The sequence below is a fragment of the Phacochoerus africanus genome, chromosome 16, assembly GCF_016906955.1.
Source record: "Phacochoerus africanus isolate WHEZ1 chromosome 16, ROS_Pafr_v1, whole genome shotgun sequence".
NCBI classification, from domain to species: domain Eukaryota; kingdom Metazoa; phylum Chordata; class Mammalia; order Artiodactyla; family Suidae; genus Phacochoerus; species Phacochoerus africanus.
This window is the reverse complement of record NC_062559.1, coordinates 15,295,623-15,321,428: the sequence shown is the minus strand read 5'-3', so window position 1 is coordinate 15,321,428 and position 25,806 is coordinate 15,295,623. Positions and strand designations below refer to the sequence as shown.

The following is a 25,806-nucleotide window of genomic DNA, read 5'->3' as shown; positions in this document are numbered from 1 at the left end:
AACTATGGATTGAAGTCAAAGAACCTATTCATTATTTTATTCAACGCCTCATTCACCCAAAACACTAAATATCTCCCGAGAACCTCCTATGTGCTAGCCGGAGGCGAGTACTAGATGCTGAGGATACCGCAGTGAGATATTTACACTCGGCCCCTGGCCACATGGGTTTTGGTCATTGCTACAGCTGTGTGTTGCTGAAATAGTCAAAGGAATAATCTAGTGCTCCACATTGCCACTTATGGATAATTGCATGGGAAAGCAAAGGAGCAAGTGAAAAAAGAAATCATAAAATATGTCACATTTTCCTCTCATCTCCAACCTCTTTGGGATTTATGTACGGATAATAATTATGCAGATAGCAGCAGCCACCCCATAGCAGTGAACTGTGTGTCAACCTCTATGCTGAGTGCTTAGCTTTTACTTCCTTATTTAGTCATCAGTGTGTTATATCCGTTTTAAAGAATATACAAGTAAGAGTAAGACAGGCCAGGTAGCCTGCCCAAGTCTGTCCATTCAAGATTCAAGACTCGCAAGAATACCCACTTGGAGTGTCCTGCCCTTGGCCACTCAGTGTTCCTAAACCATTCCTCTCTGCAACGACTTTGAGCATGATTTATTTCCTGGATGCCCCGGGAAGTCCTCATCCTGTGTCCTTCCTGCCCAAGAAAGGGCATTTTGCCCATTGAATGTGATGGCTTCTCCTTTTTGACCAGAGTAAAGACGAGGCTGGTGAGACAGCCCTAATTTTCCTCTTTCATTCTCTTTTGCGTTGTTTTGCTTTCTGCACAACAAGGACCCTCACCGCTCTGAGAGCAGATTTGGAAACATGTTGAATGGGTCCCCTCGAGTTAGAGATGACAGCATCAACCTGGATGTGTCCTTTTAGACTGATGGGTGTGCTTTAGGGAATAAATGATTTGTATTTGACGGAAATCATGCAGCTGAAAGTGTTGGGAGCATCCGTGCTGCTCAGAGCAGTTTCATATTTTAGGGGCAACAAAGGCAAACAAGGGACTGGGGGAAAAATGGAAAATTTTGAGCCTTCTGTGACTCTGTTTAGGAGCAGGTTAGCTATAAAAATTTCATCCTAATAACTGTTCACGACTTTGAAAATGGTAGAAGTACTTCTGCTCAGAAAACTCTTCTTCTAAGGCCGATTGAAAAAAAAGCAGTAGGGATTCTGATGATTGGTGTATTTACTCGTTGTCAAATTAATAACTGTGGTTTTCTTTCTGATTCAGACCCAGGGGACCCAGGTGCACCTGGGTGAGGATTTCTCTGAGGTCAGACGAGATCAGGAATCAACAAAGCACCATGTGGGATTGGGAGGTCATAAAATTATATCCATGGTTAACTATCTACTTTTTTTATTTCTTCATTTTTCCCCCTGCCTTCTTCTAGTCAGTCTCATCTTAAAGATTTATTGTATCTTGTTTGGGGTCAGCCTTTTACTTCCCCTTCCACATTGATAACATCAGTTAAGGAACCTCATTGCTGTTTCCTTTCTTTTCTTTTTGATTTCTTATTGAAGTATAGTTGATTTACAGTGTCATGTCAATTTCTGCTGTACAGCAAAGTGGCCCAGACATACACGTATATACATTCTCTTTCTCATACTGTCTTCTATCGTGTCCTACCCCAAGGGACTGGATGCAGTTCCCTGTGCCACACAGTAGGACCTCATTGATTATCCATTCTAAATGGAATAGTTTGTATGTACCAAGCCCGAACTCCTCCCAGTCCATCCCACTCTCTCCCCGCTCCCTCCTGGCAATCACAAGTCTGCTCTCCATGTCCTGTGATCTGTTTCTCATGGTTTCCCAATTTCCACTTTCCTGGGTGACTTGTTCACTGTAATAATCCTGTGTGTTCTCCTTCTGTCCCCCACCGTACACACACGCCCCAGAGGTTAATGGCATGTTTAACTGGTGATATGGAAGATTAACCATGATGTATTTATCTATTAAGTAAAGGAAACTCTTTATTAGGTTGAACAGCTAAACTTAAGGAACATTTATACACCAAACTTTAAATGTGGTCTAATTAGAAAGCAATTTGTGAAGTACAAGTCTTTGATATATGTAGATAATTTTTATATTGTCTAATTTAATTTTCTTTGAGCAGCTAATATAGTCCAATTTTTAAAAATCAAGTGATTATAAAAAGTTATAATGGGAAAGACTTATTCCCACGCCTCTGTCAGATCCCACCTGCATCCCTGCTTCCATAGGTACTCACTTTTACTACTTTTTTATGAATCTTCCCAAGGTGTCTTCATAATAAAATAAACCAATGAGGACTATATAATTCTTATACAAAGGTCAGTATGGTAAATGTAAACACTACTGAATGCATATTGATATGCACCTTGCTTTTCTCACTTAACAATATATATCCTGGAGATCTTTTCACATTAGTGCATCAAAAAGCATCCACATTTGGGGCGTTCCCATTGTGGCTCAGTGGAATCAAATCTGACTAGGATCCATGAGGACGCAGGTTTGATTCCTGGCTTTGCTTAGTCGGTGAAGGATCCAGCGTTGCCGTGAGCTCTGTTGTAGGTCACAGACGTGGCTTGGATCTGGCATTGCTGTGACTGTGGCATAGGCCAGCAGCTACAGCTCCGATTTGATGCCTAGCCTGGGAACCTCCATATGCCGCAGGTGTGGCCCTAAAAAGACATACATTCATACATACAGCTTCCACAGCTTATTAAACTGATCTCTGATGGATCTTTCAAGCTATTTCCAGTCTTTTGCCATAAAAACAATGCTACACTGGTCTCTGTACCCTGTACATAGATCATCTCATGTGTATTCAGATAATAGCTGTCAGAAGCATTTCCCAGAAGTGGGATTTCTAGGTCAAAAGGAAATGCAATTATAATTTTAAATGGTGGTGCCAACTTGCCCTTCATGAGGGCTGTAAGATTTTTTCACTCCCATCGACAATGTCTGAGAACGTTTCTTTCCCCACACTTTAACCAGCAGTGTGTGTTTTCCAATGTTTGGAATCCAGCCCATTGTATGGATGTAAAAAATGGTATCTCAGTATAGTTTACTTTTCATTTTTCTCATTAGGAATGAAGTTAAAATTTTTTTCCTGTGTTTAATGGCCATTGTATTTCTTTTACTGTAAATTGTCTTTTCATGTCTTTGATCATTTTTCTACTGTGTTGGTCACTTTTTTTTACCACCTGTCATCTGTGGCATAAGTTGTAAATGTATCTCCCCAGTTAATAGGTTATTTTTCCCGTTGTTTCATTTTATTTTACTTCCACTCTTTTGAGAAAAATGTCAAGTCCAAGGCCACCCTTGCTTTGCAAAGGCCCCTGCAGAGCTGTAACGATCACCATGCAAAGCAATATTGCAGTGGGGGGAAATCACAACTGTTGCATGACTTTTAAATTTTTTTCTCCAAACATGAAAAACTCTCCTGCCAGTTATAAATATATACAGAAATGAAAAATAAGAAAACTAGTATTTATTAGTACACTGTAACATTAGAAACAATCAACTTCTTTGCTGGGCAGAGACTGACTCACAGACTTTGAAAAACTCATGGTTCCCAAAGGAGACAGTTTGGGGGGTGGGATGGAACTCCTATAAAATTGGATTGTGATGATCCTTGTACAACTATACATGTAATAAATTCATTGAGTAATTAAAAAAAGAAAAAAAAGAAACAGTGAAAATTAAAGTGTTTTATTTCTGAGTTAAAATCTTAACGAGAGTAATTCGAACATCTTTTTGCTGGATCCTTAGCAATGCACAGCGAGCATCTTTTCTATGCCTTGGTGAGACGTCATACTTCCTTCTCAGTTTGGATCAGTTGCCAGCATTTTCTTCTTTGCCTTTCAATGTCATGAAATAGCTCCAAGAGTTCCTTTAAGGGAATGTTCTTTGCCAGCATCACTTCCTCGGGGTTGTCTCCCTCTCCTTCATCATAACCACGTTCTCTTTTAAGGTCTGTAAGTTCACCCTCCCTCTGGCTGCATGGACCTCGAACAGGAGCCGGTGTCGGTGGTCTCAGGGTCAGTTATTTCTTCTGCAGATCTCTTGATGTTCAATTTCGATCTCGCCCTAGTGGTTTTTTATGTAGGTTTATTTACCCTTCCTTTTTTCACTTAGCCATTTTTGTAAACTGTCACATGGGTTTATCACTGGGAGACAAGGCGACAACACAGCTACATACTGAACTGAATAACAGGTGTGCCGTGACCAGTCATTGACTTTGCAAGAAGCGACATGATCATTGTTTATGATGAACATCAATCATTTACATGGGATTTCTGGCCTGAAAGCACTAGGGTTTGTACTTCATGCCATTCGTCACAATTAATATACTGCGGTAACTAGACTTTAAATCCTGTTGTGGTCCCGGTGTTATTCACTAACCTGTAGTAACTTAAATTTGTACATATTAGAACCACGCAGAGCAGGAACTGCCAAGATAGAAAAGTACAAAGAATACCGTAACAGATAGCTGTATGCTCATCTCTGAATTTTGGCAGTTACTAACATTCGGTTATACGTGCTTTACGTGTTTCTCATAAAGAAAATTAATCATTTTAAATAAGGTTGAAGTTCTCCTTTGCCCCTACTTTCCATCTGGTTTCCTTTCATAACCTCCCAATCTACTTATTTTCACAAGGTTGAAGAATATCCTTTATTTTTATACTTTTTAAAGTTCTTTCTACACATATAAAGATCTTAATAAGAACAGATGTATTTGGGGTGAACTTTTTGTTTTTTTGTTTTTTGGTAATGCCCACAGCATATGGAAGTTCCCAGGGCAAGGATTCAACCCATGCCAGAGCAGCGACCTGAGCCACATCAGTGTCAACTCTGGATCCTTAACCCACTGAGCCACCAGGGAACTCAGGTGTACTTTTTACTCTGCATCATAATTTATTTTCTTTTTATCATGCTTTCTTTTGCTTCTTATATTCTTACTTCTTTCTTGAATTAATAAAAAATATTTTTGTCTCTCCCTTTTTTCCACCAAGTTTGAAAGTTGTGTTTCTCTTCATCCTGTTTCTATGGAATAAGTGAAATAACTCGAATTAAAAAAAAAAAAAAAAAACAGACAAACCAACCTCATAAGGAGTTCCTCCTCTGGCTCAGCGGGTTAAGAGCCTGACTATTATACCACCATGATGATGCAGGTTTGATCCCTCGCCTCACCTCGCCTCGCTCAGTGGGTTAAGGATCTTGCATTGCCACAAGCTGCAGTGTAGGTCGCGGATAAGGTTCAGATCTGGCATTGCTGTGGCTGTGGCATAGGCTGGCCAGTTGCAGCTCCAATTTGACCCCTAGCCCGGGCACTTCCAAAGGCCATAGGTGTGGCCATAAAAAGAAGATAAAGAAAGAGAAAAACCTCATCCATAGATGAATAATAGAGTGACTTGCTCTTGTTTAGAATTCTGATTAATATCCCCACATCTCTCTGTGGAAATAGCCAAAGCCAGAGACACCCATGCATGTTGGGTCATGTTTCTCTAACCATCTTTCTGATACCTTTAACAGCAGTTGTGCTCTGTGTGTCTTTCAGGTTTATTCAGGAGATAGAGCATGCCCTGGGACTTGGCCCAGCCAAGCAGTGTCCTCTTCGAGAGTTTCTCACCGTGTACATCAAAAACATCTTCCTCAATCAGGTCTTGGCTGAGATCAACAAGGAGATTGAAGGGGTCACGAAAACATCCGACCCCCTGAAGATCCTAGCTAATGCAGACACCATGAAGGTGCTGGGTGTGCAGCGGCCTCTCCTGCAGGTAATAACAGCCTTTGAACTTACTATTTTTTTTATTACATTTATAGCTGTACAGTGATCATCACAATCTAATTTTATAGGATTTCCATCCCCCACCCCCAGCCCATCCCCCCACCCCCCATAAGTTTTTCAAAGTCTGTGAGTCCGTATCTGTTCTGCAAAGAAGTTCAGTCTTTCCTTTTTTCAGATTCCACATGTCAGTGAAAGCATTGGATGTTGGCGTCTCATTGTATGGCTGACTTCACTTAGCATGATAATTTCTAGGTCCATCCATGTTGCTAAAAATGCTGGTGTTTCGTTCTTTTGAATGGCTGAGTAACATTCCATTGTGTATATGTACCACATCTTCTGGATCCACTCCTCTGTCGATGGGCATTGAGGTTGTTTCCATGTCTTGGCTATTGCAAACAGTGCTGCAATGAACATCGGAGTACATGTGTCTTTGCGAGTCGTGGTTTTCTCTGGACAGATACCCAGGAGTGGGATTGCTGGATCAAATGGTAGTTCTATGTTTAGTTTTCTGAGGAATCTCCATACTGTTTTCCACAGGGGTTGCACCAATTTACAATCCCACCACCAGTGTACTAGGGTTCCTTTTTCTCCACATCCTTTCCAGCACTTACTGTTTGTAGACTTTTGGATGCTGGCCATTCATGGCTGGTGTAAGGTGGTACCTCACAGTGGTTTTGATTTGCATTTCTCTAATCAAGAGTGATGTTGGACGTCTTTTCATGTGTTTTTTGGCCATCCGTATGTCTTCTTTGGAGAATCGTCTATTTAGATCTTTTGCTCATTTTTTGATGCGGTTGTTTGTTTCTTTGGTATTGAGCAGTAGGAGGTGTTTATAAATTTTGGAGATTAATCCCTTGTCAGTCGATTCATTTGCAAAGATTTTCTCCCATTCTGTGGGTTGTCTTTTCATTTTGTTTAGGGTTTCCCTTGCTGTGCAGAAACTTTTAAGTTTAATTAAGCCCATTTATTTTTGTTTTTACTGCCATTACTCTAAGAGGGGGATCTGAGAAGGTGTTGCTGCTGTTTATGTCGGAGAGTGTTTGGCCTTTGTTTTCCTCTAAGAGTTTTATAGTGTCTGGTCTCATATCTAGGTCTTTAATCCATTTTGAACTTAGCATTTTTATCAGCAGTTTCATTGACTTGGCAAGAGTCACAAATGGGAAAACGAAGAAGAATTACCATCTGTTTCCATATTCATCAGGGACAAAACAAGAGGAAAGAAATTAAATAGGCACTAGGGAGATGAAGGCCGAATGTAGAGGTAATGGAAATTCCTGAAGATCTCGAGGAAGAAAGTAGTGAGCTTTGAATAGGGGAGATGGTGAGTCTTATTAACATGCAGGCAACTTCTCATTATTTGCCTGGAACTTGTCCTTGAAAGGAATTCTCTTTCCCATGGTGAATGCAAGCACGAAGGATCCACGGGAAGGAAGGCACCCTGCCTAACCTCAGCTACCAGCAGTAGACCTTCTGTGCCACGTTGAGGGCAGATTTGCTGTAAAGAACTTGGCCAGCTCACGGGGAAGTGGAACTCACCTAGCACACTGGCTTTTAAAAGTCAGATCATTTATTAACTTGAATGATGGTCATCTTAATGGGAAAAGTTTACCTTCACTGTATAAAGGAATGGTTTCTGGACAACTGAAACAAAACCGTCAGATATTTGGATTAATAGGCTTGAGGTATTTACATCATATGCTTTAAGCCAGTGACTTGGAGATCAACATAAAACTAAAAAGAACATTAGTGTGAAGTGACATGATGGCTACACATTAATGCTTATCACGCTGGAATCAAATCTTTATAGTGTTTCTTCATTTAAGAGAATGAGGACACAATAGCATATTTTTACATAAGTTGCAATTTATGAGGATATCTCAAACTGTGGGAGACTTAAACTCTTAAGGCAAGTTACATGAATGGAAGGGAGTTACAGCTGCTTTAGTTACCTGCCCGTCCCTGCCTGTATATATGTCCTCCTTGGTTTTTCCTTCTTTGTACGTTAGAATGAATACAGATGTTGGCCCTGTCATAGGGCATTGTCCTAGTGATGAGCATTCTTTTTTATGAGCCAAGTCTTCTGTGGTATTGAGAAAATGGAATAGAGGCATTCACTTCTCCCAGAACTTGAATAAAAGCATCACACCTGGGAGTTCCCATCATGGCTCAGCAATAACAAACCCAACTAGGATCCATGAGGATGTGGCTTGAATTCCACGTGGCTGTAGCTGTGCCGGGTAGCTACAGCTACAATTTGACCCCTAGCCTGGAAACTTCCATATGCTATGGGTGTGGCCTTGAAAGTCCAAAAAAAAAAAAAGGCATCACCCCTGAGTCTGTGTTAGATCTGTTCCTAGTGAGGGGTCTTTACTGAGTATGGGAAGCAGAGAGAGAATGTTCTCGTCATGTGCTCACTCGTCCCTCTGCTGGATTACTCCTGCCCTGGCTCTTTGCATGGCTGGCCTCTTCTCTTGGTGTCAGTTTAAATGCCACCTCCAAGGAGAAGCCACCTAGGTAGGGCCCCTTCCTTGGTTATTCTCCATTCCCCTCTCCTCCCCACCCCCACCTGCCCCATGCTCATCTCAACACCGAAACCAAACATCATGGACTGTATCACCAAAACTCCCTCTCCTGGTGACTGATGGTCAGGTTCTGCCAATAGGAAGCAGGAAATTGGGGGTAAGAGAAGAAAGGTTCTTATCCACTTTGGATCCTAGCTCTGGCTTCACATGCCTTCCTCCGTAACCAGCGGTCCTGCCAGATGACACTGCCTCCCTGGCTCCAGCTCTCGGTGGACTCTGGCGACACCATTTCTTCCCCTTGTCCCTTGATGATGGCTTTCTGCTGATACTGCTCTCTGGTCCCTCCACATGTCTGGCTGCTTCTTTGAGTGCTGCCCGCACCTCTGGACGTCATTTCTTCATTGATATTTCTCGAATTAATCATCTGCCTACAATTCTGTTTTTTGTTAGAATCCTGAGTAGATCCCCCAGTTAATCACTGTTTTAACATTTTAAACTTTTTTCCTTTTTAGCATAACTGTAACTATTTATTTCCCACTTGATTATTTCCTATCTTTTCCCACTAGAAATTGTTCCCAAAGTATATAGCACAGTGTCAGACAGTAGGAAGGGGTGTGACAGTTTGTCAAATGAATGTGTAGATGGCTATGGGGATGGGTGGATGGATGGACACCGAATATGTCTTGAGAATCTTAACTAACTGCAGAGTCAAAGAGGGAAGATGAGAGAGTAACAGAAAATTGGGAGTTCCCGTCGTGGCTCAGTGGTTAACGAATCTGACTAGGAACCATGCGGTTGCAGATTCGATGCCTGGCCTCACTCAGTGGGTTAAGGATCCGGCATTGCTGTGAGCTGTGGTGTAGGTTGTAGACATGGCTCGGACCCGAGTTGCTATGGCTCTGGTGTAGGGTGGCAGCTACAGCTCTGATTCGACCCCTAGCCTGGGAACCTCCATATGCTGCAGGTGCAGCCCTAGAAAAGATGAAAGACAAAAAAAAAAAAAAGAAAGAAAGAAAATTGTTTACATTTATCTTATGTCTGACCATATCATTAACTTCCTCTCCATCAGAATACCTCTCAGTATGTATATCCCTCAGGTGTCGTGTTCCATGTTGTACAGAGCAATTTTGAAATACTTAGTGTTGCAAATGTAAAAGAACGCACCCCAGAGTGAATCTGGGAACAAGAAGATGCTGGCTCATTAAACAGGATAATTTTCAACTTGAGTAACAAAGACACATTGAGACTCCTGACTAGTTGACAACAGCCTGGGCTGTGTCACGGTCACGCACATCTCTGGGCAGTCTACCCATGTGCCTGCCTGTCAAGGCCTCCCTACCTCGTCACCAGCCGTGGGTTCATGTTCCTGTGCCTCTTGTTCTTTAAGTCAGTTCTTCCACTCTGAGGCTAGGTAAGAGCTCCAGCTCTCTCTCTTCTCTCTTTGACCTTGTCAAGATGTGATAATTATGGGAGTTGCCTTTGTGGCTCAGCGATTAACGAACCCGAGTAGGATCCCTGAGGATGAGGGTTCCATCCCTGGCCTCGCTCAGTGGGCTAAGGACCTGGCGTTGCTGTGAGCTGTGATGTAGGTTGCAGACATGGCTCAGCTCCCATGTTGCTGTGGCTCTGGCGTAGTCAAGCAACTGTAGCTCCAATTCAACCCCTAGCCTGGGAACTTCTATATGCCATGGGTGTGGCCCTAAAAGAAAGGCAAAATTTAAAAAAAAAAAAGATGTGATAATTATATGTACGTGAATAAATCTTAAAAGTAATACCATTCAAGCTGCTAATCTCCAAATTTGTTTCCAGAGCCCAAACACCTGCTTTCTTATTTGGTTATTTTGTTGTCCTCTCCTTCTTCATAAAAATTTTATTTTATGAGAAGGCAAATTAGTTAGATCATATCAATGTATTTGGTTAATATTCTCAGTTATGAGCTTAAAAAAGCAAGGTAGGAGATGGTTATTTTCCTTTCCCATTTTGAGGAAGTCTCCTGCTTTATAATGATTACAAATTTTTTTCTAACATAATTTCCCATGTTCAAGTTTCAGTGTTTCTCAAATGTGTTTCATTGTCACCTTGATATTTTTATTCTCAGCTAATTATAGGTAACTGATCTAAAGAAAACTGATTGAGAAATATTAGATTCTGGATATAAGTGACATCTTATGGTATTTGTCTTTCTCTTCCTGACTTACTACACTTAGTATGAGAATCTCTAGTTCCATCCATGTTGCATGATAATGTGAGAAAAGAATGGATACATGTATGTGTGACTGGGTCACCTTGCTGTACAGTAGAAAATTGACAGAACGCTGTAAACCAGCTATCATGGAAAAAATAAAAATCATTATTAAAAAAAATAAAAATGATTGAGAAATAATTCTCAAAGCTTGTAGCTGAGAATCCAAAACAATTGTTAAGAAAGGAGCTTGGAAAATGTATGTATGTGTGACAGATGCAGGTGGGTTAAGTGTTCAGTTACATGTCCTTCAAAGTCATTCCCTCTGCTAGACTCTTGTTTGGTCCCCTAGAAAGGGTTGGGCCTTTCCCCTGAGGTGCACCCATTGTCATAAAGCATCAGCCCAACTGGATTCTCCAGGGAGAGTGGACGGACAGCTGTCTCAGTGCTGTTTCCATTTATCTGATGATGTGCAGACACAGAGAACCCCAGGACACTTGGTCCTTACCTCTCTGTGATGGCATTTGGTCAGAAGAGGCAGTGAGGTTTTGGGTTTTTTTTTTTTTTTTTCTTTTTTCCTTTTTGGCCGCCCTACAGTGTATGGAGTTCCTGGGCCAGGGATCAGATCCGAGCTGCAGGTGCAGCCTAAGCCCCCGCTGCGGCAGTGCTGGATCCTTAACCCACTATGCTGGGCCAGGGATCAAACCTGTGTCCCAGCGCTCCTAAGACTCCACCCATCCCCTTGTGCCACAGCAGGAACTCTTAGGCAGTCCATTTTAAAGGGGCATTTACTTGGGTGATAACGTGCTTTCACGTTGGTAGTTTTATTTTCTAGGCATGGAATTCATAGGAGGGAAGGAAGGATTTGGAAGGAAGAAATAACAAGCACCATTTTACAGGGGAAACAGCTGGGCAGATGTTGGCTCCAAATGATTCAGCAGCCTAGTACTAATAGTAACAGTAGAAGTGGTAAATAGTAGTAATGATAGCATTCATAATAGCAAATGGTAGTAACGGTGACAGCTAACACTTTAACGGCGTTTCCTATAAGCCAGACACTCTGCTGAGTGCTTTCTGTGTATTGACTTGTAAATGCTTTATACGCAGTGACAGCAGCTTTGTGAAGGTGATAATTCTTATTGTGGGGAAAAAACTGAGGAACAGTGAAATTAAATAACTGCCCACAGTCACCCAGCTAGTTAAGTGCCAGAAACTGTAATTCAAACCCAGGCAACCTAACCCTGGAGTCGGTGCCCTAACCCAGTTTTGCTCAATAAGAGCAAACTATTGGCTCAGACTTGTCTGCAATTTAAATGTTACCAGTCCCTTGTGAGATGTACAGAATTTGAGAGCAAGCATTTAGTTGCTTTTTTTTCCCTTAGCACTTTGGTGTTGTCTGTTGAATCTAATCATAAAAAATGAGGACTTGTGTTTTTATCACTGTGGGCTTTACATTTTTTCTACAAATTCATTTTTATTTATTTTCTAAAATTATCAATCTGCAACAGATGAGGGTGGAGTTTGGAACCAGCCTCTCACTTGAGTCAGAGATGCACTGTTCTGAATCCATATCTTGCCTCACCAGGAAGTGAAAATGTATAAACAACCATCTTTCTTTCTTTTTTTAAAGTGCTATGAGTTTTATTTTTTATTTTTAAAATTTTTATGATTTTATTTTTTCCATTATAGTTGATTTACAGTGTTCTGTCAATTTCTACTGTACAACAAAGTGACCCAGTCATACACATATATATATATATATATTCCTTTTTTCACATGATCCTCCATCATATTCCATCACTAGTGACTAGATATAGTTCCCTTTGCTGTACAGCAGGATCTCATTGCTTATCCGCTCCAAATGCAATCGTTTGCCTCAATGTCTTTGGCACTTCCCAGCAGATGGAAGAGATTGGATATTTGTCACAGATGGTTCTCTCCTGTGTGGCCAGCTTCTGCAACCACGCCTGCTATAAGGAAGGCAATATCGAATCCATGGATCCATGGATGAAAGTGAATTAAATAGTGATGCTTCCTTAGTGCAAGGGCATGTGTGTGCGTCTTTTGCCCTCACAGTGTGAGATTCATGGCCATGGGTTTAAGATTCTTGACAGTGTTTACATTCAAACATCACAGTTCTTATGCCTCTGCTGCTATCAGGTGGAGGCAGGATGGGGTATACTTTGTGGTCCTAGCATTGGAGAGTCCTCTGTTACCATCGCTTCTGCTGCAGAATGGCTTCCATCCATTACAAGGCAAAGCTTGCTGAGTCAAATCCAAGAAATCCATAGTGCCTGTCAAGGCTAAGTCGGGTCAAGAACCTGACTAGTATCCATGAGGATGAGCGTTTGATCCCTGGCCTTGCTCCGTGGGCTAAGGATCCAGCGTTGCCGCAAAGCTGCAGCATAGGTCAGGTGCAGCCTAGGCCTGGCATTGCTGTGGCTGTGCTATAGGCCTGCAGCAGCAGCACCGATTCAACCTCAAGCCTGGGAATGTCCATGTGCCTTGGGTGTGGCCGTTAAAAAAGAAAGAAAGAAAGAAATCCATTAAGAGGAATTTCTCATTCTCCTGAGTCAGTCTTCTGTCGTTCTGGACGTGGAGCTATGATTGAAATGGATCCCCCCTCGTGTGCTAGATGCCAGCAGGAGTCTACCAACTCTTTATTCATTAGACGTAAGGAAACACTCACTCCCTCAGTTCCCTAGCTTCTCATTGGTTTGGGGATGTAATTAATTTATTCCTCTTCACTGTCTCCATCCAGAAAAGTGGGGGAGCACTAATGCTTAGGGTTTTTATCCCTCACCTGTCACACAGCTGAGCGGACATTTATCTGTGTGAACAGAAGATTCGAGCAGAGCTTTCCCCTCCTTCCCAGCCGAATGCCCTTTATCCCTGTTACCTGGTGGTCTGTGGACAAGAACATCAGACCTCTGAGTCAGAATCTGCATTTGTGCTGTATCCCCCGGTGATTTGTATGTACAGGAGGTTGTTTTGTTTTGCTTTTTAGGGCCACACCCGTGGCATGTGGAGGTTTCCAGGTTAGGGGTTGAATTGGAGCGACAGCTACCAGCGGCCTACGCCACAGCCACTGCAATGCAGGGTCGGAGCTGCATCTGCCACCTACACCGCAGCTCATGGCAATGCTGGATCCTTCGCCCACTGAGCAAGGCTGGGGATGGGACTTGCATCCTCATGGATTCTGGTTCATTAACTGCCGAGCTACGAAGGGAACTCTTGTTTTTTGATATATTTTTTAATGTACATATTTTTTATTAAAATATAGCTGATTGATTGACAGTGTTGTACCAATTTCTGCTATACAGCACAGTGACCCAGTCATTCACACACACACACACACACACACACACACACACACACACACACATATGTACATTCTTTTTCTCATTCCACCCCCATCATCTTCTATCCCTGAGATTGGACACAGTTCCCTGTGCTATACGGTGGGACCTCATTGCTTACATACATACATTAGATTTTGAGAAGCACTGCCTTGTACCAACACCACGCCAAATGTGGTCCATGACCTGGCAGCATCTGCATCACCTGAGCCCGTGAGAAATGCAATTCCTGAACCTCACTCTGTTCTGGGGCGGGGCTCAGGCTAATCTGCTCTAACCAGCCCCCCTGGTGGTTGTCACAGATGAAAGTTTTGGAAGCATTACCTTACATAGTACTGCCATTTCCAGGTGGAAGGTAGGAACTGGGCTCTAACGCTGTGGGCTGGTAGCTTTGCGGTGAACAACAGTAGTTACTTAAAAAAGAAAAAAAAAATACTCAGTTTTGTTTCATAAGGCCCAGAAATTGTAAAAACAATATTTGCAGTGGCAGCAGAAGCTGCTTCCTAGTCTAGCACGTGGCTGAATTTTGCCAAGTTCTTTCCAAACACAGGATGCGCCTACATTTTCTGGCTCATGTAGGGCAGTGTGAGACAGAGACAGCTTTCCTAATGCTTAGACTTCAATTCCTGCATCATTGGAGGGAAAAAACCTGTAAGCTGTGCAAGTAAAAATTGTAGATAATCTTGCAACATTTAAAGCATATTTTCAGAGTTCCTGTTGTGGCTCCGAGGGTTACGAACCTGACTCTTACCCATGAGGATGTGAGTTCGATCTCTGGCCTCGCTCAGTGGGTTGAGGATCCGGCCTTGCCATGAGCTCCAGTATAGGTCACAGACGAGGCTCAGATCCTGCATTGCTTTGGCTGTGGCCTAGGACAGTGGCTGCAGCTCCAATTCAGCCCCCAGACTGGGAACCTTCATATGCGACAGGTGTGGCCCTGAAAAAGCAAAAAAAAAAAAGAAAATACAGCACATTTTCATTTTCCTCATTGCTCCAGTATGTGTCAGAGTCCTTCTGAGAAGTGAGCTGGGTAGAAGCCACCTGCACACCCCACCTCTCATCTCTTCCTCAGCCCCCTGCACTTCCCACTGCCACCTGGGGGTGTGTGGTTCTCAACCGCACAACCCTTGAGAATCACTCCGTAACCTTCTAAAGACATCCAGAGCCCAGTTCAGAAATTTGGCTCAGTTGATCAGGGATGGGGCCTGGGCATCCAGGTTTTATAAGATGTCCAGATGATCCCAGCTTATGCTGCCAGAATTAATGCCACTGCCCTGGGTGGGTTTTTTTTTTTTGCTTTTGTTTTGTTTTGTTTTGTTTTTTTGGTCTTTTTAGGGCCACACCCATGGCATATGTAAGCTCCCAGGCTAGGGGTCCCATTCAAGCTATAGTCACTGGCTTATGCCACAGCCACAGCAACACCAGATCCAAGCCACATCTGTGACCTACACCACAGCTCACAGCAGTGCTGAATCCTTAAACCCCTGAGCAAGGCCAGGGATCGAATCTGCATCCTCATGGATGCTAGTCAGATTCATTTCCTCTGAGCCATGACGGGAATGCCTGGCCTGGATCTTTTTACTCCATAGATTCAATTATTGCCCCGATAGAAGGTGTGCAAAAAATTATAATTGAGGTATTCTTTTCTTCAGTCGGATTTGTGACACAGGGCTCTGTCTGATATTTCATTTAAACCAAGCTTGATACATGAACTTTGGAATCAGATACAAGTAGATTTAAATCCCAGATGTTTCAGTGGATAATTTTGTGGTAGGACCAAATTGCTAACCTCTGTGTACCTAGGCCTTCCTCTATAAAACAAGAAAGATGAAATCTGTGTCGTAGGAGTGCAGGCATCATTTCTAACGCTTAGGTGAAGTCATGGTTGTGGAGCCTCCTCATCGGCTCACATGTCTGTTCCTGAAGTCTCACCTTTATGGACGTCTGACTTGTACTGCGTGTGCTTCTTCACCCCTGCCGCCTCTTTCTAGAGTTCACAGCATCTCCTCTCATCACTAACGAGCCGTGTATTCACTCCTGTTCTTTGTACTCCAACTCCCACCCAGTGACCTCTGGTTGCTGCCTCCCACTGTCCTAGGATGACAGCATGAGATGATGTTGTTTCACGTCCTTTGTCTTCTTCCTGGATTTGCCCTCTGTTTCACCCTCTGGTCATTTGTTAGCAGAAGCAGCATGCGGTATTTATGACCATGCAAGTAAGTACGTGAGTTTCCTAGGGCACATATAACAGATTACCGCAACCTTGGTGGCTTGGAAGCAAGCCCCGATGGTCTCCTAGTTCTGGAGGCCGGGGGCCACATCCCCTCCAAAGGCTGCAGGGGAGGATCTCCCTCGCTTCCCCCACCCTCGGGTGCTCCTGGCACCGTGTGGCTTCTGGACGCACAACTCCAGTCTCTGCCTCCAGCTCAACGTGTCTTTTCCCGTGGTCCCCAGGTTTCCTTTTCTGGCTCTGATCAGGACACTCTCACTGGATCTAGGGCCCACCCTCATCCGCATGATCTCATCTCACCCTTACCTTAATTCCTTCTGCAAAAAGACCCTATTTCCCAGTAAGGTCACATTCTGCGATTCCATGTGGAATGTTGGGAGGACACTATTGGATCCACTAGAGTTAATAATTGGAAGCAAATGGTAGAGAAAACAACATATGCAACTGGCTCTATTTTCCTGGAACACCTCTGGCAGGAGGCAGTGTAGAAGTATCACAGGAGGGCTGGGGGTGGGGGGGAAGCTAAATTCTAGGTGTTGGCAAGCTTCCAAAAGAAAGTTTCTGGTAGGCGGAGTGATCGCCAGAGCTCCAGTTAAGGCTTGTTGAAGGTTGGTAGACACTGCTGCTTAGAGTATAATGATTTCCCAGAGGTAATTACACTGATGCCCAAACCTATTAGCTCCCTGAGCTAAGCCAGGGTGCTGCCAGTAACCTCTTGTTGATTTTCCAGAGAAGTGTGGCCAGCAGCGATAGCATATTGTTTTCATCATATTAGATTTTGTTAATGTGACGAATGTTGGATTTGAGTGGTATTTGCATTCCGGCCACTCCACTCTGTGGTATAGGATAGATTCAGCTTTTATCAGTGTAAATAGATTAGTCCCATTTAAGGTATGCTGCAAGTCATCATGAAAATCATTAAGTTGAAAAGAGAGCTGATCAATTGATTTTATTACTTTTTTCCCTCCCCTCTAAACTCCAAGACATGGTGCTCATGGTCTCACTGCGCTCAAATAAGTCTTAGAACCAAGATGCCTTGGGGTCTAATCTGATCCTTCAGTGTTTATCTAAACCTAAAGAAATACTAATTTCCACAGTTTGTAGTTTTGCTTTTCTTTGAATTTTACTTAATGAAAATAAAATGCAGGGTTTTTTTATTCACCTACAGTATTGTTTGGATTTTCATGACATAGGGAGACCTCATGTAACCAAGCACTAGTGGCTGCTTCTGGATTTATCCAGGAAGATGGGGTGGAAGGTGGCTCTGTTCTTGTCTTTGTTGCATTGCCACGGTAGCTATCACCACTCACCTATCCACCTCTGAGGCAGCTGAGCAAATTCAGCCATTGCTGATGGGGACTTCCAGAATCTCATGACATTTGTTATGTCTTGAAATTGTCTTATTAAGTTGTGTTATTTTTGTATTATTAATTCAACAGAATTAATAGTTTAACACTTTTTAATTTCTGTTGTAATTCTACATAACCATTCAGGAAAATAACTCATGTAAATTTCACCATGGCATGATAGGTAAAGCGTATGAAATGGGGATCTGGTCTCCTTATCAGCCCAATGACCTTAGACAAACCCAAGCCTCTTATCTTCTCTGAGCCCCACTTCCCTCATCCTTGGAATGAGAATGATGCTGCTCAGATGACCTCATAAGACTAAGGTGGGGAGTTCTGAGGACTCATGTCCTCAGCAGGGCCTTCTAAGCTGCTCTACATATGGAATTGTTGTCTCCTACCTGTTGTTGTTATTGATCCACACGTCCACATGATCATTCAGAAACTCCATTAGCGTTAAAGAGAATGATGCTAAGAAGACATCTATAGAAATGAAAAAATTCCCTGTTAAATGAAAGGCTTCACTGGACTTTACAAGCAGTTTATTTTATATACAATTAGATGATTTTTTAATCCACATTTCATTAGGAAAATATATAAAACATCTAAAAAGACTCAAAAAAAAAAAAACCCCAAAAAACAAACAAGAAACCCACCTACACATTCCAGGTTCTACAATGAATACTTTCCTCTATGTGTGTTACAGCATCACCTGCCTGGTAAGTTGAAAACCTCTTGAGCCCTCCCAGAACTGAATTCCCAGTCATTCCCTAAGCACTCGACCCTGGTGGTGTTCACAGGGTTTTAATATCTTACTCAGAAAGTCTGAACATAAAGACAAATAGATTAAGTGGGAAAGTAGTTGCTTTGTTAAGAGAGCTCAATTTCTAAAAGTACCCATCCAAACATTTCCTTTAGTGTCATGGAATAGGAAATTGACCGACTCGTGCTTATGATTAATCCATAAGTACTGCTTTTATTGATATGATGCTACCAGGGAATTTGACCTCATAACTATTGATGAAAAAGACTGTGAAGTGAGCAAATTAGGGATGATGTTTATATATAGCAGAATAAGCACATACTATGATCAAGTTGAATTTTTATATTTATAGTCTTAGATGAAGAAGGAATAGGATCTCGTTGTCTGGTTGGCTGGTTTTCTTAGAAAGTCCCTGATTGACTAGACTTCTATAAGTGGCTTTTGCAAATCAAGAAGAAGGGGGTAGAAAAAGTTTGTAATATGTGCGTGTGTGTGTGTGTGTGTGTGTGTGTCTATTTATTTAAACTAACTTCTATAGGGTATAGCCAGCTAGGGTTTTAGAGAAAGCCCAGAGGGGCTAGAAATGAAGAAATTATTTTTCTTTTGTCTGTAGAAAATAATCTGCAGCCAACCCTGTATACATGGTGCCAGAATTATTAGTGATCTAACTTTTTTTTGGGGGGGGGGGTCTTTTTAGGGCTGCTCCCATGGCATATGGAGGTTCCCAGGCTAACGGTTGAATCGGAGCTGTAGCTGCCGGCCTACACCACAGCCCACAGCAACACGGGATCCTTAACCCACTGAGCAGGCCAAAGATCAAACCCGCATCCTCATGGATACTAGTCAGGTTCATTAACCACTGAGCCACAATGGGAACTCCTGACATTTTTATTTTTTGGAGTCCATTGAAATTCTAAATGTTTTCTTTAGCAATCCATCAGTTCACATAACATGTTTGGGACAGATTTTAGTTTAGATGCAACTTTTCAAGAATTCGTTTATTATATCTGGGTTCCGAGGTCAGTTTAAAATGAGTGGGCTAGAAGGGCTTATCCACATGGAGAGAGGAGTCAGGAGGATTGCTGAAGGAGAAAGTAATTTCAGTTCGTGATACCTGTGTACCAGCTTTGCTTGGTATTACGAAACCGGACTGAGCCCCAGGCTATTTCAGAATGACGTCAAACCCAGGTAAGCCCTGGGTTTGAAAGTAAAGTAGGATTCCGAATTTACTTTCTGGGTAAAGGCAGGCCCACCGATGGCCATCTTCGGCGTCATCTTCCACGTAGCAGGGCTTATTTGGGGAAAGAATTTTGAGACGTTGATTGGCTGCTCTCTGTTTTGATCATGCCTCAGCCACACCTTGCTGGATGAGCAGGAGAGAAGGTAATGGCTTATGACAGATCTGCTGACAGGGACTGAACTGCACTAACGCTCTGTCGCTCTGACCATCAGAGAGCAGCCTTTGTCTGAAATAGCTTTGACTTTGCTTGCTAACAAAAGCATCTTCAGATTTCGTTCTTTTCCTCCAACACTAGAGAAGAGGAAAAGCATCCCATCAAAAGATACCAAGGGAGAAAAGGCTGGCCCGACAGCCCAAGTAAATGATAGTTATCGTTCTTGGGAGCAGCAGAGCTGCTGATCTGGCACGATTCCTCGTAGAAGCCGGCTGAGTGTAGGCAGAGAACTGCTGTTCAGGGGGAATTTTTGAGGTTCTCTTCCTAAGTCATTTTTGTCCTAGCTGGATATTGCAGCTCTGGCTTAGAGATGTTCTAATGAGAAAAGAAAGACGACTATCTTAGCTTAAAGTTAAATAGGGGGAGTTCCTGTCGTGGCTCTGGGGTTAATGAATCCAACTAGGAACCATGAGGTTGTGGGTTTGATCCCTGGCCTCCCTCAGTGGGTTAAGGATCCGGCATTGCCGTGAGCTGTGGTGTAGTCACAGATGCGTTGCTGTGGCTCTGGAGTAGGCCGGCAGGTACAGGTCCAATTAGACCCCTAGCCTGGGAACCTTCATGTGCCATGGGTGTGGCCCTAGAGAAGACAAAAAGACAAAAAAAAAAAAGTTAAATGGCCGTTTAAGATAAACTGTTCAAATAAAGCAAATGTTTTTCCTTATACTTTTCAAAGATCCTGTCCTACTCAAAAACCTGCATGTACTTCATCTTAGCTTAGACACCCTAAGATGGGCTGGTGAAAGTCTGACACATCCACCGTCACGAGAATGACACGGCACAGTTGAATAATGGCCACTGTTGAAATTCTAACACGACTAAATGATAGATGTTTACCCATTAAACACCTGCATGGCACTGTCCCTGGACAGGGAGATGTGGAGATATGGAAGAGAGAGAAAGCATGGCTTCTGCTTCTCAGGACCTTCCCACTTAGGGAATCAGAATTCCTTACGCCTGTGAATGTGATACTGGGAGCGGGTGTTCTGCACCTGAACCCTGAACGGGATGGGTCAGAAGATTTGCCGTTGAAGAGCTGAGGATTCAACTGAGGGCTACAGCTGTCAAGAAACTTTAGGCAAGAGGTGGGTCCTGAACTGGGCATTGTAGGACCTGTAGAAATGGAGAAGGCGGAGTGGAAAGTGACCCAAACAAGGAACATAACGTAAGTGAAGACACCTAAGCGGGGTGTGCATGTGACGGCAAGATGAGTCTAGGTGAGTGAAGGGAGGGAGAGAGATAAGTAAGGTTAAAGACACAGGACTCTTGCAGAGGTCTTCATTTTTGGTGAAACGGGTCCCTTTTGACGTGGGCAGAGGTTCAGAGTTGCGAAAGGGTGCCTCTCAAAGATGCTCTTTTAAGGGAGAGTGGGCTTTGGCAGTTCACAGGCAAGATTAGAGAGCAGGAAGCCTGGAGTCCAAGAGGCCAGCCAAAGCAGGAATCCAGTGATTCAGCCTTGAAAGGAAGAAAAAAAATTTCCATTGAGTGTTTCTCTCCAGACAGGAACTTCAGGTAGTAACCTCATGGCTGCCTGAGGTTTGTTGAGCGCCAGCCTTTGGTTCCCATTTGAAATCATTCTTCTAATTGATCTTCATCTTTGGCCAAACAAACCAGACAGGCTTACGTGGTGGCATAAGTGTTGTGCTCATCAGTCGTCACGAGGTTGTCCTCTCTGAGCCCTCACAGGCAGTGACTGGGTAGAGACCTCCCTCACCTCTGGCCGTGAGAGTAGCTGTTGGGCTGCAGCATGTTCACACCTGTCGAAAGATTAAGCTGTACATCGCTCATTTATTACCTTCTTAGATGCACAGAAGCTCCGTCAGTTACGGCCTGCTTTGGGGAAAAGCAGCGAGCTCATTAACAGGTTGTCTATGTCATTATGTCCTTTTTGGATTGTACATATTGGAAATAGAGTCTTGTGAAGAGAAAGAAAAATCCCATCCAGGCTTCAAGTTTCCCTTGCTTTTTCTACCTCGTCTTTATCTGCTCTTTTCCCTCCATAGTTACAGCTATTCCCATGATGGATGGTCCTATCTATGGAGGCCAGAATACCCTGCCTATTCACTTGCAAATAGCTACAAAGTCAAACTCAGATAACTGCTCTTCAATGAGAGCCATTCTGTGTGCTCCTCTTCGGACCCACACTGCTTCTCTTTGCCCCGTTTCAACCACAGGAGCTTAATTGCGCCTTCCTTTTTATCCCACAAGGCAGTTTTTAATTTGTTCTCCCCTTGGCATTCCAAGGTCAAGGCTGCCTATCAGGCGCTTGCAGAAGGGCTCCTATGACCTTGCTTGCTGTGTCTGCCCATGGCTCCCGAGGCTTCTTTGCCCAGAATGAGCAGCTTGCCTGAGCAAGAGAGGGCTGGACAGTGTGTGAATTTCTTACTTCTCAAATAAGAAGTATTCTCTTCCCTTCCCTCCTCTCAGAGTTTTGCTTTAGAGCCAAAAGAAATGTCTGATGCGCAGTAGGCACCCACTGGTTGAATGAGTAAAATGGAAATCGCCAGCAGTGAAGGGGTAGCCTCCAGCTCCCAGTTAGGGATAGGGTATGGAAAAGTGAAGCTGGGCTGTTTGCCAAGGAAAGCAGCTCTAAATATTAGGGGTTTAAAATGTTTTAGGTGAGAAATAAACAAACAGATGCACAGAAAAGTGGCAAAGATAGTACAGTTCCTACACACCCCAGACCCAGGTTCCCAGATTGTTATCATCCTATGTTAGCGTGGTCGATTTGTTACAAATAATGAACCAATAGTAATACTTTGTTGTTAATTAAAGCCCATACTTTTATTCAGATTGCCTAATGTCTTCTGTTCCTGTGTGCCATGTGGGTCCCACATGGCATTCGGTTGTCCTATCTCCTTAGGCTCCTCTCACACATAGCAATTTCTCGGACCCGCTTTTTTTTTTTTTTTTTTTTTTTTAATGACCTTAACAGCAGGTTAGGTATGTTGTAGAATTCCTGAGATACAGATTAGTCTGATGTTTTTCTCATGACTTGACTAAGGTAATGCATTTGGGGAGGAAGACCACAGGTCCGTCACTTCAACTGTATCTGCCATCAACTTGACGTCTCACTGTCAATGCCAACCCCAGTCACCTGGCAGAAGCAGTGTTTGTCAGCTTCCTCCACCAGAAAGTTACTCTCCCCATCCCCCCCTTTCCATAGTCTGCTCTTTAGAAAGGGGTCACCATGCACAGCACACACACTTAGGAGTAGGGATTAAAAAAAAGAAAGAAATGGGGTGTTGGGCTCCATGTGCTGGAGGACAGAATACCTACATAAGTTATTGGGAATGCTTCTGCATGAGAAATGTTGTCTCTCTTCTCCCCTTTCTGTAGGTATTCATTCATTGATCTGTGTCAGTATGACCTCATAGAGTTGTGTCATATATAATAGATTATAATTCAGTACTGCATTTTGTTATTCAGATTGTTCCAGTTTTGACCACTGGAAGCTCCTCTGTTACCATCTTTGTGATTTTTTGTTTTTAGCACTTCCTTATTTTCTGACACGCCAAGATGCTCCAAGATCCATCCTTTGTATTTCCTGCCCAGTCCTAGAATCAGCCCTTTTTCCAAGAAGCTCTGGTTCCTGTTAGTGGAGAATTAGTAACTGAGATCTGGGGATTCTATATGCATGTTGCTCCTTGGGCATCCTTACTTCTAGATCTTCTCAGTTGACAGAGAAAGTAAATATGTGTGTATACTGATCCTTGTATATATTCTTATTTCTGTGTATTTCTCTGTGTGGCTACTTTATTTATTAAGCTGTAACTGAGTTAATACTAAGGTCTCCAGTTCCAATGCATTGCCATATAGACTACTCTAGCCTCTTCCTCTTGCTTGTCTGTAAGTTCCCTCTCCAACAGTGAAAAATCTGACTCTTATCACCCATAAGCCATTTACTGAACTGTTCAATTCATGTACAGCAATAGGAGAGTTGATAATCCATATCCTGTAGGAAACAACTTTATCAGTGGATGCGCAGTCCTTATGTACAATTTCTTTTGCCTTTAGTTTTACAGTTTCTACTAATTTCCAAAATTACTTTGGTTCCCACCTATATCTCCCACCTTCCTTTCAAGAGGACTTATACATTTGTAATACAATTAGATGATTTTGTCACATTCTGCCCTTCATCTGGATATCCTTTAACTTCCCAAATGAAGTTTTAAAATTTGCACATACTAAGGTTCATTCTTTGTCCTTTAAAGTTCTGTGGGTTTTGACAAATGCATCATGTCATGTGTCTGCCATTAGAGTATCATACAAAATGGTTTTCACCACCCCCCAAGTTCCCTATACTTCATCCACTCAGCCCTTGTCCCCTCTCCCTCTGACAATCGGTAATGGTTTTATTGTCTCTCTAGTTTTCCCTCTTCCAGAATCCATGTGATTGGAATCATGCAGTTATTTAGCTTTTTCGGACTGGCTTCTTTAAATTAGCACTATACCTAAGATTCATTCATGGCTTTTCATGACTTGACAGCTCATTTCTTTTCACCACTGAGTAAGATTCCGTGCTATGGATGGTGGATGTGGTATACGGTACAGATGTACCACAGTTTGTTTATTCCTTTAGCAATTGAAGGACGTCTTGGTTGCTTCCATCACAGAAAAAGCTGCTGTCAAGATTCACATTCAGATTTTTCTGTGGTCATAAGTTTTCAGATTGGTTGGGTACTGCTTTAACTCTGTATAGAAGCTGTGTGGATAAATGGGGTTGTGGGTGATGGGACAGACTTACAAAACCAAATATATCACGTGGTAAGTGCTTTCACAAAGGTGTGAACCTAAGAGTCAACTGTTGAGTCTAAGAAAAAGGCAAAAGTAACAATAGATAAATTTACTTTTAGGTTAAAATGCCTCTTGTTTCCTGCTTGCCCACTTTTGAGTGTTAGTGGCCCAGAGTCTACTGGGCCAATTGGAGAGTGACTTACACCCCAGTCAGTGGCAAAGAAGGTGGAATAGAGGGAGAAAGAAGGTACATTTACCGCCTGGGAGATGGGATGCCCGGCAGGTGGTACCCGCATACCTTTCTTGAATATACAGTGGGACGTGCACACAAGCTCAGCTTCAATTAGCAAGTTGTCTTAATTTACAGAGGAATTCATAGAAAAGAGTATAAATATAGGGGTCAAATTATAAGGATAGAAGGGACTCTCCCCGACACCCTGCAGGACAAGAAATTTATAAGCTGTGAGTGATCAGAAACTTTTTGATGCATAGAGCAGAAAGAGGAGAAAACTCCAGATTTCTCTGTAAGTGAACAACAAAACAACCAGAACTAAGTTGTAATTTATAATGTTACAATTTAGTTGGTGGAGGTTTTAAATTAATCCCTTGGTAACTGTATCTTGAAGTATCTTGCTGTGTTTTTGTCTAAAAGGCGGTTGTTAAAAATTTATGTGATTAGTTACATATTTATAATGCCTGCTTTCTTGTGGAGGAGTTTTCTAGAAATAATCTCCAGTAACTGGATTGCAAGCTATTTTTACTCTTTCTCAACAAGCTCTATCTAGGGAAAACTAAGGTAATTGGTTCATGAAACTACTGACCAGATTAACCTCATGAATACTAACCTGATTGCAACAGACCTTGGACCTGGGTAGAAACAATCAAATTCTTTACAGCCAGCTTGGCAAATGCAAATATTTCACGTAGTGGCAAAAATTTTAGGTTTATTTTAGTTCAGCTTCCTTACTTCTTTCGGGTCCTAGACATAGAAGCACAGGCTGGTTTCTGTAGATGACAAGTAGAACAGAGCAGACAAGGGATGGTGTGAACAAACTCTGTACATGGGACAGATATTCTTTGTAAATCATAACTCTATTTGGTAAAGGACCGGTTGTGTGTGGTTAGCCTTCAGTATAATTTCCCCCGTTGGTGTTAATATTCTCTGTCATATAGAGACTAGATTCCAGTGTAACTTTTTTTCCTTTTATGACCATGCCCACAACCTATGGAAGTTCCTGGGTCAGGGACTGAATCCAAGCCACAGCTGCAGCAATGTCAGACCCTTTCACCCACAGCACCAGGCTGGGGATCAAACTTGTGCCACTGCAGCAACCTGACCTGCTGCAGTCAGATTCTTAACCCATTGCACCACAGCCGGAACACTTCCAGTAGAATCTTAGAGCTAGGAATTACTGCTGTGGTGCAGTGGGAT

The 25,806-nt window shown here is 42.7% G+C and overlaps 1 protein-coding gene across 2 annotated transcripts in view; it reads left to right on the top strand.

Moving 5' to 3' along the window:
• EXOC4 (exocyst complex component 4) overlaps positions 1-25,806 on the top strand; it is an 808,154-nt gene that overhangs the window by 560,463 nt on the left and 221,885 nt on the right. For both annotated transcript variants that reach the window (XR_007132659.1, XM_047763590.1), the window contains exon 11: positions 5,554-5,773. Coding sequence is in view for 1 of the 2 variants with exons in the window: in XM_047763590.1 (XP_047619546.1) it covers positions 5,554-5,773 (220 nt within the window). In the remaining variant the exon portion in view is untranslated. The remainder of the gene's footprint in view (positions 1-5,553; positions 5,774-25,806) is intronic.